Source organism: Syngnathus typhle, linkage group LG2, assembly GCF_033458585.1.
Source record: "Syngnathus typhle isolate RoL2023-S1 ecotype Sweden linkage group LG2, RoL_Styp_1.0, whole genome shotgun sequence".
Lineage (NCBI taxonomy): Eukaryota > Metazoa > Chordata > Actinopteri > Syngnathiformes > Syngnathidae > Syngnathus > Syngnathus typhle.
In genome coordinates this window covers 5,323,200-5,338,970 of record NC_083739.1, presented here as the reverse complement: position 1 = coordinate 5,338,970, position 15,771 = coordinate 5,323,200, and the positions used below count along the sequence as shown (strand labels likewise).

The 15,771-nt window shown below is 48.2% G+C and overlaps 1 protein-coding gene across 2 annotated transcripts in view; it reads right to left on the bottom strand.

The window, feature by feature from the left end:
- The window catches only part of zeb2b (zinc finger E-box binding homeobox 2b), a 49,968-nt gene that overhangs the window by 12,278 nt on the left and 21,919 nt on the right, over positions 1 to 15,771 (bottom strand). For both annotated transcript variants that reach the window (XM_061272300.1, XM_061272301.1), the window contains exon 3: positions 2,637 to 2,888. In XM_061272300.1, coding sequence (XP_061128284.1) covers positions 2,637 to 2,888 — 252 coding nt within the window. The remainder of the gene's footprint in view (positions 1 to 2,636; positions 2,889 to 15,771) is intronic.

Genomic DNA, 15,771 nt, shown 5'->3' with positions numbered 1-15,771 from the left:
TTTTTTTTTTTTGAAATCACATGTCTGCCAAGCGGCATCAGAACCGCAGCTTGAGAATAACCGTCTTTTTAGTGGCATAAATCAAGAGCAACAGATTGAAATATACCCACACGGCTCGGATTTCAGCACATGTGCGTGTCCTCACGGGCCGTGTTTGCTTTGGCTAATCAAATTTGGCTGCATTCTTTTGCCCTGACGCAAGGGGATGACCAGTGGGATTTACTGCTCCTCCTCTCTGCCCTGTTAGTGTTTACCTTGGAAAACATGTGTTATCTGCGGCGTGAGGAGGGCGAGCGAGCGAGACGCGGCTCCACCTCTGGCACCGGGCGATGTGTCACCGCGGTGAGCGAGGAAGCAAGCCAACGGGAGGCGTTTACGTCCTGACACGGCAGCCGACGCTCTTTACACGGCGTGAAAGCCGTCACCAGGAATGCCGCAAAAAATGTGCGGCTGCGGGTCACGGGGTAGCCGTGCGTGTGTTGCGTCAGATCGCACAAGGGCCCACACCTCGCGGAAGAGCGAGACTCCGGCTCACGTCGTCACGCTGCTGTTTGCTATGAAAACATTCCTTTTTTAATGGATGTTCTCCATTTTGCCTCTGAGCCGTATTCAACTCGAAAAGATATTCAGAGACGGGGTGTGCAGACTTTTGCATGCATCTTTCCACGATGAAGCAGCGTCACGGTTTAATTTTTGCTGTTTGCTATGAAAACATTCCTTTTTTAATGGACGTTCAACCAAAAACAAATATTCTGAGAGGTGGTGTGCAGACTTTTGCATGCATCTTTTCAGTTTGCTATGAAAACATTCCATTTTTAATGGCCGCTCTCCATTTTGCCTCTGAACCGTATTCAACCCCCCAAAAATATTCTGAGAGCGGGTGTGCAGACTTTTGCGTGCATCTTTTCACGATGGAGCAGCGTAACAGTTTGAAATTTGGATGTGACAAGATGGGGAGGGGGCAAACGCTTCTATTCAACAATCCTCAAAACGTTCCCAATGACATGTCCGGTGGCAATAAAAATACGTTGCTCGCTGGAGCATCAGGTGATTTATGCGCAAATGCCTGTCAGTGACAATGATGTCATGCTTTCCAGAAGACTCCATCCAGCCACATTGTGGGATGGAGGAAGGCCAGATAGAAGGCTTTGATTGTCTTCTGGAATCACAGGAGCTTCCTGTCTGCTGGCACGACGTCGTCGGCGTTAAAGTACATTCAGATTTTTCAAGCCAGAGTCTTACGAGGCCAACGAGGCCTGTTCGGCCTTCCGGAGGCCCGGTGAGAAGCTCCTGATAGGGCTTCAAATCAGCAGGACAGCGATATGTGTGTGTGTGTGTGTGTGTGTGTGGGGCTGCTAGCTTATCTCAGGACTCAGTTATGTGTTGAGGTATCTGCGCAGACACTCAGGCACCGGCAAAGTAAGAGTAGGCTGGGAAACACAGCAGCCACAAGATTGGGAAAGAGACTCTAATGAACTTGACTCGCTCTCCCAAATATGTCAGACACTTTATCACAGCACAAGCAGATTATGTGAGAATTGCAACATGGCTGATTTACAGACATTACGGCACCGCGGGTCTTTATCAAATAAACAATTACCGTATGCAACGACAGCTTGTTTATCCTTTATCTTGATTTATTTACCCGACTGTCTTCTTCCTCGTATCCCCTGAAGGATACGAACTGTTATTTCGGCTTTTTTTTTTTTTTGCCTCGACTAATAAATGCGCCACCTCCGGTATTAAAATTTAAGCCCGCCCGAACGTTGCCGACTTCACGGGCGCCGTGCATGGCTAGTTCATTAGCAGAAATGAATAGCAAAGCCGAGCTCATTTAGAAAGGCGCTGTCTTACATGACTTCTCGCCGCACTCTGTTCCTGTCACTCGCTTCCAAGAATCATTGACTCTTATTATACATGTAAATGGCTATCATAAAAATAAAAATTTCATTTAAGATTGCTAATGACTTTTTTTTTCCAGCAGTCTGGCTTCCTTTAATGGGTCTACCCTGCCCCCTAATTAAAAGTATTTATCTTTCAAGCATCCGTGACTGGCGCCCCGGCAATCAGCGCCGTTTGACAAAAGAGCATAAGTCAAGTTTGGGGGTTGGGGTGGGGGATGGGAGGGGGTCACCTGGGAGCAGCAGATCGGGGGTCTCGAGGTTCTTTTTGTCACATGATGCTCCTCAAAAGTTGTTTTTATTTTTGCGATGGGCTACTCTGACCTAGATTATAAAAGGACTGCAAAATGGCGAGTGAAATTTTGAACGGCGTCCATATTACAATTTATGGTGGGGAGCGCCACGGGGGCCTCGCCATCAGACCTGGCTCCAGCCTTGTTTGCTCCACACTTGGCTCCATTTGTTTAAGGCTACACCAGATGGGAGGGGCTTAACGTATAAGAAGATCCCACAAGCGGCAGCATGAGCACATACAGAATCTGACGGTCGGATTAAGCGAGTTCAGTCAAAGAACGGCTGACCTTGAAGGCCGCACATCTGGCGGATTACAGACGACCAAATTCTACACCAGGTGTCACGTTTTTAATTTAAACAGAAGGTATTTAGGAGTGGCGCTTGCTTTCTGTGACCCCGCCCCTTTTCTCAACCGGAGAGATGACATCGGCCGACACTCACCGGCACCATCCGCCGAGGCACTCAGCATGTCGCTGTCGGGCCAGATGTGCTCCACTCCGCTGTCCCTCATTTCGTCGTCCTCCTCTTCTTTGGTGGGCAGCCCGTGGCTCTCGGCGCACGGCGAGGCGTCGGCGTTGACCAGGCTGGCCGGGCTACCGGTGCCGTTGATCAGCGGGTCTTCCTCGGACACCTGCAACTTGTCGTCCTCTTCCGTCTCCGAGCCGGTCTCCAACACATTCTCGTAGTTGAGAGCTGCCAAAGAGAGGACGTTTGGATCAGTGGGCGGGAACGTTTCTTTCCCAATGAGGATTTTCGACATCTTTTTGGAAACCGCGAAAGGCCCCGCTTCGCTATTTGGCTTGAGTCACGGGTTCCGCCCCAATTACAGGACTGGAATCTGCACTTGATCCACAGCGATGGGCAGACAGCTGCCAGTGTAATGTGGGCCAAAATAGCCGCTAATTTCGAGTCGGACTCAAATGCCTGACGTGCCGGCGTGCTGCACCTTTCACGCTTTTCAGATGCTTAACATAGCACGAGCGGCACGACCGAGTTGCGGCGACGAAGCTCGACCCGATGAGTCATCGGGGGAAGCCATTTGTGAACATGAATACGCATTTTATCTAAAGTAAAAGCACTGAGACAGGACTCAAGGCTCAAGAAAAAACACACACGGACGACCCTGGTGTAAAAAAATCGAATAATGAGCACTGAAGAACGAATATTTCAACAACAAAAAAAACCTGTTAAATCAAACAAATGACCTCTGACCTTTTGTTGCGCAATCTTTGGAAGTTTTGACTATTGTGATGGCCTTCAACGGTCTGAATTTTTTTTTTTACTATCTCTTGAAGATAAAGCGTGCGGTCAGTTCAAGGTGCCTTCATTTTTTTTTTTCTCCAGGTCAGTTTTGTTCTCTTAAAGTATTGCGTTATTAATTATTTTTATAATTATTGTATTAATTTAATTGTTTTTTAAATGACCCAATCAATGAAATATTATTTTCATATTTATTATTAATTCATCATTAATATGAATTATTTCAGTGGCCATTTTGAGGGGTTGTCTTCAACACCAAAAAACTTGACAATTATGAACTCGCTCCAAAAACGCCATCCGATCAGTCGCCACCATCGGACAAGCTAGGCCGTCCCTGGATTCAGTCACGAGGAGGCAGCACGTCGCGTTACGTTTCTCACATTTTGAGAGCTTTCATAAATCTACGAGAGGCTGCCTCTTCCCACGGTGAAGTCCGTGCATGACACTTGTGTTCACGTTCTACATATGAAAGGCTAAACCTCCCGCAGCCCCCTCCAGGCACGTATGACTGGCTGGTCCACACTTGCCTACATGGAACAACTGCACAACAGGTGCAAATTAAAATGAAAACGGGGCTTTGAGGCGGGGTCGGGGGGTGTGGGGGGTTGCGGGCGTCTGGGATTGCGCTGACCTGCTTCGAATACCAATCGGTGGAGGAAACAAAACCCTTTCAAGAGGTGTGATCACAAGGGTTTAGGCAAGTTCAGACTCAGTAATGCTGCTTGTGATGACAAAAAGGGCAGTGGTGACCTGCGAGGGAGGGGCGAGTTGCGGGGGATTGGTGCCGGGCGGGGGGTGAAACTGGGCCGGTCAGGGTTCTCCTGGGTGGTCCAAATCTACCTTGGCATGGTTGATACTGAGCCTTTTCCCGCATAGCACTCAAAAACAACACCATTTGAGGAATTTGACTGTTTCAAACGGAATTCACCAGCCAACATCTCGCCGCTTAGAACAAAAGCAAGCCGGAAGGCTCGATCGGCTTGCCGCCGCGGACCCCAATCGAGGCATGCAAATTTCCGTGACAGCCTGTGAATGACATTATGGAAAGGGCGGCTAGGTTAGAAAGGTTGCGAAAGGGGTCTATTGTGTGGCGCTAAAAGGAACGAGGGAGCATCTCTTTGTTGCGCCGCTGACTTCCACTCCCACGTGTGGGAAGGTGGGGCGCCGCCCACCTTCCATATAACAAAACTTTCAGTGAGGAGAAGAAAAGTGGCGCTTTCATTTATTTTCGTCACCACTTTGTGTCGGCTGCTGCACGGGGGCGGCCAACTGTCTTGCCAAACTACAGCCAGTGCCATCTTCCCCGAGCGTCAGCTGTCTGTTGGCGTCGAGGGAGCTTGTCAAGGCACGACATGCGCCGCTAACGTGTAGAAAGACGCCTTTGTTAAGGTGCCACGGCTGACGAGTCGCTCAGCCGCCGCCATTGTGCCGCGCAACAAAGTAATTCTAACCTAGCAACATTTCGCAGGCCGTCATTTTGTCACCCGCTTTATCATCCTTTTGTGGCGACCAAGACAATGATGTTTACGCTCGTACCTCGGTGTCAAAACGGCGACGAGCGTTACCTGCGCGGCCGCGCCGCTAATTCGGCCTAACTGTTGCCGTTTCTGACACGGGGCTTTCACGAGACCGCCATTAGCGGCTCTCTTGTAAGTGGAGTGTTGCGGCGCTATTGATTAGGGCGTTGATGCTGACAGTTTGTTTCATTGTTCTCGTTTTTTTAATAAAAATGTATCAAGAAAAGGCGTCAAATAAGGACCGAAAGTTTGAAGCGCCACTCATCGAGCACAGTTGTGCTGCCACGTGTTGAAATCCACAGCCATCAATTATCTAACTCATAGGTGTCAAACCCAAGGCCAGGGGCCAGATACGGCCCGCCACATCATTTTATGTGGCCCACAAAGACAAATTTTGCATCGGCTTTGTGTCATTACTAAAATTACAAATCTTCACTTTAGAACAAAAGAGATATTGCTAGCAACTATTTGTCTTTTTAAAATATTTGAACAGATGTTGACAATCCTCATGGCCTTCTGAAGAAAACTATGACTCAAAAATGAGTTTGACACCCCTGCTTAAACTCATTCACTTCCAACCTCGTTGACATCTTTGACGTCTATAACCGTCAATGGCAGTGAATGAGTTAATATGCACATTTGACCCGATAAAAGTACGGAATCACGTGTGCGATGCAACTTTTTTATTTTTATTTTTTTAAAAGCCAAAGATCAGCAAGCTACCCCATCAGGTGAGCGATTTCCTCCCAGGCGCCGAGTTCAGAGGTGCCGCACCTGCGCTCGGCAGCGCTAACAATGCTAATCACATTCATTTAAGCATCCCAAGGTAGCGTTAAGCGCCGCGAGGAGAGCGCCTTTCCTGCTCGGGAGAGAGCCAGAGCGCTCTTCCTTCTCACGGGGCGGCGGTAAGAGGTGATGGCCGCGAGGTGGAATGACTAACACCCACGCTGTAATGCTAACCCCGGCTGACTCTTTAGCCGAGTGTCGAGGCTTAGCTTCGGGTGACACACTTGGCCTCCTACGCCGATAATGAGCCCGGACATTCTCCCTATTGGACCGTAACTGCTCGCGCTCGCTGGCTGTCTCATGAATGTGAGCCAAGCGGATCACCTGGATAGCTGAGAGCGAGATACAGGAGGGGGGCCGTTACGCAGCCTTGGTGTGTGGGGGAGGGCACCAAGGTGGAGGCGAGGTCGCTGCCTCGTGGCTACGGCTGGCACAAGTGGATTTTTCGCTATGACCTTTTGTCTGCCGCGGCTACTTCTCGATAAAGAAAATACAGTTTCAAAAAAAATTTGAAGGCGAGACACTACGACCTGGTAAGGGGGGGGGGGGGGGGGGGGGGGGGGGAATGCCAGATAAACAAACAAGCCAGGAAAGTTTCTCCCATTACACTTGAGAGAAGAAAGAATTGTCAAGTCGCCGACAAAAGTGAGTGTTTGGCTATTTGGTGTTATCTGGTCTGGGAATGAGGGCACGGGGGCCACGAGGGGGCCACGAGGGGGCCACGAGGGGGCCGAGTCGTTGAAAAGAGGGAGGTCGTGGGCAAACAAAGACCCTGAAAGGACGCAGCCAGAGTGAAGGCAGGAACGAGGAGGTGGGGCCGTGGCGTGCGATGAATGGTGAAAACTCAGCCGAGTGGAAATGCAACCTGGGAGTGGGCTTATGCGTGTGCGCGTGTGTGCGTGAGAGAAAGACAGTCTTCATAAAGAGATGGAGGTGTGTGGGGGGGGGGGGGGGGTGAGGATGCTGCCACGCTGAAAAGTGCACTCAATCCAATTTGGAAACTTTACGCAACTTTGAGAGATAGGAATTGTTTGTTTTCGTCTGGGACTATTCAAACGAAAAAAAAATGCCTTACTGGGTGTTCAGCCTGGTCCAAAAGAAAGGACACCGGTGACTAATTCCATTAAAGTTACATTAATGTGTCAAGCAACAGGCAGGGGGTGTGTTTAGGGAACTGGTGTGTATCTATCTTTCAGTTGTGTGTGTGTGTGGAGGGTAGGGGTCCAAATTAGGGCCAAGGTTTGCTAAACAGCTCAGTGGTACCACCTTTGCATCGACCAACCATCTGTGACCCGCCTTCCATAACTACAATCAACCCCCTCGGCAAGCTTGCACGCCCACCGACGCCCCCTCCTCACCCCCCCCCCCCCCCAACACCACACATGAACCCCTTTCCTCCTCCCTCAGTTCATGGATGTTCCCACCTCAAACAAATGTCCCCCAACCCATTTCCAGCCCCACCTCCTCGTCCTGCTGGTCACACAAGGAAAAGAATAAAAAACAGGGGACACAAAAGCTTCCCTGGCTGCCCTCAGGACCCCGAGGCCTGCAGAGAGGAGGAGGAAAGAGGGGGGGGGGGGGTCTTGGATGGAGGGCGACTGCCAAACCTTTTCCTTCCTGCTCAGGTAAGCTCCACTTCACCTCCTGACTATACTATTACATGCATGGAGCAACAACACGAGGGGGTTCAAATTAGAAAATTTAATTTATTTGATAATTTCCCAGAATAATTAGAGTTAATGTGGGTTAATTAATATGCAAATCTCTCAGCAGATGTTCGTCAGGGAGGCCAAGGAAAAAACAGCCCCCGTCGACGGTACCTTCGCCTAGCCGCCTTATTGGCTCAAAATTACTGTAACTAAGCAAATGTACACACGGTAAGAAAACAACGAGCTGAAAGGAAGCGAGTGTCCATTTTTTTTCCTCGCCACAATAAAAGCCGCTTTTACTCATTATTAATAAAACATGCTGCCACAAAAGACACTTCAAACACTGACATCGAAAAGTTTACAGCAAAACATTTTGCAAGTTTCGAAGCCCACACAATCCATTGATTGACAATGTGAACGAGTCGTTCCGTGTATCCTCAAAGACACACACACCTAAGAACCGACACGGCGACACGACGGCCAGCTTTCCAAATAGACAACGCTAGTAAAAACACACGCTAGTGGGGCGGCGGAATCTGCTGACGCCGGCGCGGAGCCGCTTGAGGGGGTGCCAAATTGATGGCCGCTGCCCTCTTATCATCTTGAGTATAAAACCTGTGTGTGTATGTGTGTGTGTGTGTGTGTCTCCCCAGGAGAGGTGGTGTAGCCTTGCAGCACTTTGAGCCACCCTGATAACACATCTGCTTTAACTGTGTGTTTATGAATCATGCTTATCTGTGCAACCATTGCTACGGCGCGCCAGTATGTGTGTATGTATGTGTGTGTATGTGTGTGTGTGTGTGTGTGCACACGTGGGAGTGGACATCTGAGTATGTGTGTGTGTGTCACTTTGTGTATTTACTCAGGAGGGAAGCAGGGAGGCAATGACAAAAGGGAAAAAATCTCAAGGAACTTCCGACCAAAGACATGTAAAAAAAAAAATAATAATAATAATAAAAAAAATGTCCATGTCAACTGTCTTGAAGGTCCTTCTAGGAATCAATGGCAACAAATATCCGTACAAGTCCGCACCAAGAAAAAAGGGAGAGGAAGGCCAACTTGCATAAAAAAAATAAGATGTTTTCCAAAGACAAAAATGCTCAACCGTCAAAAAGGTCTTCATTTTGTCGTCTTTTCTTATAAATCTCTAATCCCGCTGCCTGCTTTGTTGCAGAAAATAATCTACAAAAATAAATAACATGTAAGCATATGCAAATACAAACACACGCAATCATTGTGAAATGATTTTTTTTTTCCCCAAGACTGATTAGAAGCATTAATTAATCTATAAGCAGTGTTGCACCAATCTGATATTATAAATATATTAGGCTGCCTGTAAAATTAATTATAAAGCTGTGCTGACATATTGCACTGCCAGGACAGATTAGTCAACTTTTTTTTCTTTCCATGAGCAAAACCTGGACTTAAATTCTCATCTCGCGGCGGTCGTAGCAAACCACATAAAACACACAAATGAAGTTTCTCACGCCTCCATTTTGGAACAATTAATGGTGGCTTCAAGTTCATCTTTAGATGATGCCAAAATCCAGCAAATGCAAACTGGAAGCTTCCAATGTGCGTACAGACGCCATGAATCAAAATCTCATTTGAGGTTGAGCAAGGCACGCACCATGCCAAGTTTACGGCTCCGATTCTGGCAGGGATCGAAGAGCATTCAAATGAGCAACCATCCTTTGCCTTTTTTCTCTCAGACACCAAAACTGTTAACCGGGTTTGATCTGACCAAGGTTGCATTCCTGACTAATGCAAGGTTGCCGCTTATCTCTGCGTAAATATAACCTGAGCGCTAAAAAATGTGTTCCTGCGTTCTGGAGGTGCAAAAAAAAAATCTACCATTGTGGATGACAGTGAAAAACAATGAAGCACCGTCCAAACGTGTGTGTTATAGCGGACAGGAAGTCAAGCAGGGAGCTGGGATGAACTAAAGATATCAGACAGACTGAACCAAATGGGGGTGGGGAGCAAGGTTCCAGGTGAGGGGCCACATGAGGGTCGAGGATTCTTCTGTTTCCTCTCTAGATTGACTGAGCCAAAGCGGCGGCCCAGGGCCTCATTCACATGCTAATGAGAGTGTAAAATCACATCTGTTACTCACACGCACACACACACACATTTGCTCGTCTGGACCCTCTTAACCAACCTCCAAATTAGCTGGTTAGCTATAGCGCTACGTTAGCCGCGGAAAATGCTTAATAACGACGGAGATGTTTTGTTTCTGGCTCGGCGTGCATCTGGAGGGGATTTTTTTTTCTTAAACACAAACACACACATTTGGTCGTCTGGACTCTTAACCAACCTCCAGCTGGTTAGCTATAGCGCAACGTTAGCCGCGGAAAAGGCTAAATAATAGTTATTTTGTTTCTGGCTCGGCGTGCATTTTCGTGTACATGTCACTGGAGGGGATTTGTTTTTTTAAACAATGCAAACTAGATTGATTTTTGCAGAAATTTGCTGCTTGACTAACTCCGTACGCGCTAGCTAGCGGCAAGGTGCGCCAGGTGCAGGCCGAGGGCAACGTGACACGACTTAACCTCTCTCGCCATCTCGGTTTAACGGCACCGAGCAACACCGGCGAGGTCCGGGCGGGGCCCCAGAGCCTCGCGTGTGTGAGTGGGAGGCAACAAGCGCTGCTTTTTACTCTCTCCTTTTTCCAAATCATCCACCTGTCTTCCCTTTGTAGCTGCGAGAAAGTCGACTTTTAATGACAGCGTGGCGTGACGGAGGAGGTGGGACACCTGGGGCTCTTTGAGCCCACCTTAATAAGACAGCCAGCATGTTTAAGGTTACGACCCCTAATGTCAGCTCCCGTTTGATCACGTCAGAGCTGAACATCGCACTTTGCCGCAACAACAGTTACCACATTGGATCTTTAACCCTTTTCGAGGTGCTCTCATTGTTAGCCGGTCGGCTGTCGACGAAACTCCCTGCTTGCTCAGATGAGCGCTTACATAATTGAGCAGCTGCACTGGTGTGAACAACAAACTCTCTCGCTCACTCTCTCTCTTCTACCCCAGGGTTCAGCCTCCCCGTGTTTCTGTCAATCCTGCTGTTTTTGATCAGCGGATTGAAAGCGGCGCTCAGGTACTCGGGTGCCGGCGAGGCGCTAATTAGCTCGGCAGGCTAATTGACGTGTAGATTACGCCGCTGAACAAACGCTCAGACTTATTTGTTCTCCGCTACCTCGGCGCTAATGAACAATTTACCTGCCGAGTTAAAGGAGGTGCTTGCGTCAACAAAAAAGGCTTGCGCCGGAGTTGCGTCGCCACATGCCGAGCGAGCATCTCTGGGATTCCACAGTGCGAGGAAGCGTGCGTTTCCAAACCCTGAAGGAGAGGATGGCGAAATTCCAGAGGGGGAAACGATTCAGTAATGAAAGAGCATGGCGTAAAGAGCGAGGCTATGCTCCCAGTGCCCCGCTTCACCCCCCAACTAAAAAGCGATTTCCTCTATCTTTTTGTCTTCAGGATAGCAAAGCACGTGAACAAGCACGTTTCCCCCGCTCGCATCCGTTCTTTAAAAGCGACGACGGCATACAAATATTGGCCCGAGCTTTTGTTTATAGACTAATCGCACCTGTTTTTGTGTTTTGGTTTTTCAGCTTTACTTCTAGAGCAAGTTTGCTACTTTTTCTGAATTATTTTTTTTTCTGAATACGCTTAGTTTTAAGTTTTTGTTCGGTTTTTCTCAGGATAATAATAAATAATAATAATAATCCATTAGAGTTACTTTTTTTTAATACGCTTAGTTTTAGGTTTTTGTTTTTGTCAGGATTAGAATAATTATCCATTAAAAATAATAATAATAATACATTATTTGTATCAGTTAATATTTCTTATAATAATAATAATAATAATAATACATTATTTGTATGAGTTTAAATCTTTCTGACTACGCTTAGTTTTAAATTTCTGCTAGTTTTTTTCTTTTTTCAGGATCAGGATATTATCCCGCTTCTGCACACCTTTTTGATTATCTGATTATTTGATCAGGTTGTATCAGGGAAACTGAAAATATCGAGGACACTTGCACTCGAGAATTAGTAATCGCCCAGTCTTGCTTTAGCGGCAAAAAACTGTGAGGAAGTGAGCCCAGCCCTCAGTTAGTCCGGCTGAAACAGGAAACCTGGTCCGAGCGCTTTTTATCTTTCTTGCTCGGTCCCCCTGGACAGAACCCCGCGAGCGCAGGGATCGTTTTAAGCACATACCTGATAAGGAAAGATGCATGAAGGAAAATGACCCTCCCTCCCTCCTAGCGTGGTGAAGACCCACTCATCTTTTGCAGATAGAGTCCCTTTCATCCCCGCCAATCGGGTTTTCGACGGTGATTAACACCTTAAAACGGGTCATTACGGAGGGCAATGGCGATGGATCAGAGAGCGCCACTTTGAAATCAAATCCCAGCGAGTTCGGACCAGGGAGGACGGCGGCAGTTTGAGTTTGCGTCATTATTAAACAAACAGCCCCCCGCTAGCACTATGCTAGCAGAACTAGCGCAGTTCCCAGGCCTTCCTTTGCTGCGCGAGAAATAAATGGTGCGCCAGGGGAGCACTTTCCCTTTCCTTCCTCATCTCATTCCTCCCTTGCCACTGTTTGTTTTTTCAGGTAATGCAAACAGAGCATCTCACAGCAACGTTATTGACTTGACCCCGAGCGACCCCAAGCGCACCTCCCTCACATATCCAGAGGTGAAATTTGACAAGAACTTCAACTCCTCCCTCCCCCTCGATGTGCTCAAATTGAAATACCCTGTTGCATAACGACTCCGTCTCCGTGGTAATCGGTAACTAATTGAACCACGGTGGGGTTGTCGTGGAGGGATTTTATTTATTTTTATTATTTATTTATTTTATTATTTTATTGGGGTTTTCATATTTTTATTTATTGTATTTCTTATTTTTGATTGATATTTATTTTAATTATTTCATTTTATTTATTTTTATGACCTGCTCCAACACGCCCACCCTTTGTATGTCAGGTGTGACAGAAGCTACCAAGAGGAGCCAATCAGTCCTTAACACCCTGACTTGTTCTTTTAATGCGCCCGCCGCCGCCACTGTGCCTCGTGCACCGTCCTCCGCTACAAATTGGCTTCCAACAGAAATATGAGGTGTCACAGAGCCATTAGACGGACGGAGACTTGAAGTCAGCCCAGGAATCATGTGACAAAGTGCGACAATCAGCCGGCCATTAGCTTTGGCAGCAAAGTCACATCTTCAACTCACATCAACATTAACTATTTTTATTCACATCTTCATCAAATGACAAGCAGAACAGGGCCCAATTAGAGCTTTTTTATTATGCTAGCCAGTTATCATTGTCCGCCACCATGTTTTGTATGATAAGTTCAGTTTTGCCTTTTGACTTCTTGCTCGATAACTGGAGCAGAAATATTTTTCTATCAAGTCAAAGTTTGGACATTGGACCCCGAGCTGCCGAGAAAGGGAACGCTGAGAAAGCAGGCATCTGACCCTCGCAGCTGCTTCCTTTTGGGATTCCTCGAATTGCAACATTGGTATTCGCCTTTTTTTTTTCTGGATGGACAGGAAGCGCACTTTGACCAGAGAACAGTTGCGACATGGCGCAAAAATGACATCCAGGGTAGCGACTTCAGCTGATGATGCTGAGGACAGCTTCATCCCCCCCAGTAGAGTTGAAGTTTTGAAACCATCTTGAGCAAGAGTAGCCATCTTGTCTGTCGCCACGCTGAACGGACACGCTGGCAGATGTTTCCGAGGACGACGCAATTGGCGAGCTGGCTGGCAATGAGAGGGCCACCCACACCTCGACGGCCATACTTAATGTTATTACGGATCGCCGGTAGCACATTTCGCTGGACACCCAACCGGTGCGGCAATTTTTCTTAAAAAGCTAGCGTCCTATTTGATTAGCAATGCTCAATTAACGACAATTTAGATGGCGAGGAGGAAGTCGGACCTGAGAGGAGATCAGGTGGCGTCGCGCTGAGTCTGTGCGCGGGAGATAAGAGCGGTGCGCATGCAGTCGGCCCGAGGCCCATTTCGGAGTGTGTATGTGTGTGTGTGTGTGTGAGAGTGGGGGAGGACATGTGCTTGTACAAAGATTTGCGTGTGTGTTGGCGTGGACGACACATGAGAAAGGTGCTTGACGGCGTGAAGCGACTTATCTCTCATTACGGCAAACAGAGCAGGAAGATGCTCTCTTCCAAACAATTAGACGACACGCTGTCGCGGCCGACACGGTGCCCGCATGCTAGCCCGCGCGGCTAACGAGCCGCTGGCGCTTCCAAAGGGACACGTGACGGGCTTTGAGGGCTTTCTCGGAAAATGTAGGATTCAAAATCGATGCGGACTGGTGAGCCAGACACAATGAAGCAACTCCAGAAAGAATGTGTGCAGCGGGAAGCGTGATGAAATGAGAGTAAAGGTGGCTCGCGGGAGGATAAAGTAAGTGACAGCACGTGAAAGAGAACCCCAGTCGCTCTTTTTGTCCTCCGCGTGCATCTGAGCATCCAGGTTGACTTTCACTTTGCACGTCGCCACGCATCAACGTGTCCGCCGCCGAATGGCTAAAAGGCAAATGTCGAGTGACAGGCCCCGGAGAGCTCGCCGCCCTGGATGTTGCTGCTCGTCCTTGATGGCGGCCAGAAGAAGATAAATATGTTTGTGGCCAAAGAGGAAGAGGGAAAAGAGGATTTGGCGCCACCCGAGTGTGTCTGACAGCTTGAAGGGCTGGAACGGCGCGCGAGCCGACACCTTGGTGGCTCCCGGGTGGATACGGGAGCCTTGTTCGGTCGGGGAGGAGGAGCGGCAATACAATTTTGCAGCCAGTGTATTTGTATTTATTGTGTCGCACCTTCCCGATGACATTCTGGGTTCCCTCTCGGGCAAACGGAACCGGCGCAACACACACGGACGCTTCCGGGTCCAAGTCCCCGCTGATGCTTCCAACCACTTCCAGCTGATGCGATAAAATACTTAAAGGACAACAATTCTGAGTTCTGATCAAGTCCAAATGAATCAAATAGCGAAGGAATCTACACCGACCAACCCTTTCGTGATATTTGCCACTTCAGCTGCCACTTTTACCTGCCCCCCACCCTTGACAAGAATAGGGTGGAGAAGAGGGCTTCTTAAGGATGAGTTCCCTGGTTTTAAACAAACATGACCCTCGTGGTTCCTTCAGAGGAGAAGTGGACAAAACCCACGGCTGAGTGGTAGAGAAAGCTAAGAGCCCTCCATGGTGGCGATAACTCCTTGCTTTTTGTTGAAGAATAGGTATGATGGCGGTGGTAAAAGGGGGGAGGGCAGGGAGGGGGGAGGTCATGGTGAAGTACCATCCAACACCACTTCAAACTGCACCCTCGTAACTAAAAATAGATACGCCGGGAGGAGGGAGAATTAGGAACATAAAGTCCACGCGTGCGCGTAGAGCCGAGCCGCGGCGAGACAAAACAGCGCTGGAGTTTTGACACGGCAAACCAAAACTTTGGTGTCGAACATCTTATCTGCCGCTCAGGGACGTCTGTCGGAAACTCTACTCGGGATTGCGACACTTCCTGACATTCCGTGATGGAGAGTGGCGGGGAGGGAGGGCAAAGAGGAAGTAGAGGGGGGGAGAGGCGGCCATCTTGAGGTCTTCCAATAAGGGATTATGACATAGATCATAAATATACTCAAGCTTATAAATATTTGAGCAAAGCTACTCCTCTTGCTTAATGTGCTATACAGGACTAATTAAGCTGCCATCTGATAGATGTAATGACGGGGCGGTGGGCTCGGGGTGTGCGTGCTACGCTGACGGAGGGATCATGATGTAGTTGAGGTGGCTGGGGACAGAAATATCATCCGTATTGCTAGCTTTATAATCATGATAGCAACGCTAATGATGAGCTGCCACTTCAATTAAAAGCGCTGACTACGACCCGAAAGGAGACACTCTCCCACCTTTGACAGACACACTTGGTCTCTTCCCACCTGTTTAATTGGAAGTCCAACTTTCAAGCACATAGCGGGAACCCGACATCCCGCCAGTGAAAGATTCTAATTCCAACGTTTTATTTTGGAGGGTGATGATAGGTGCCAACAATGGGCATAAAGAGAGGAAAGGCGGCCCCTAGCTCACACTCTTATTAAGAAGAAAAAAAAATCAATGCTAAGGAGTGACGTCTTTACGACGCGCCGTAGAGTGAACCCGTTGATTCTTACGCGACCCGAGACTGACTTTTGCTATTGTCCGGCGAACCCGAGAAGAGGGAGCCGCAGATGTCCTGACTCGATGATTTCGCCGTAACCGGATGATCGATGCAGATTAATTACGTGATAGTGGTTCTGGCCGCCTGCCACGATGTGATTGTGACTCTCGTCTT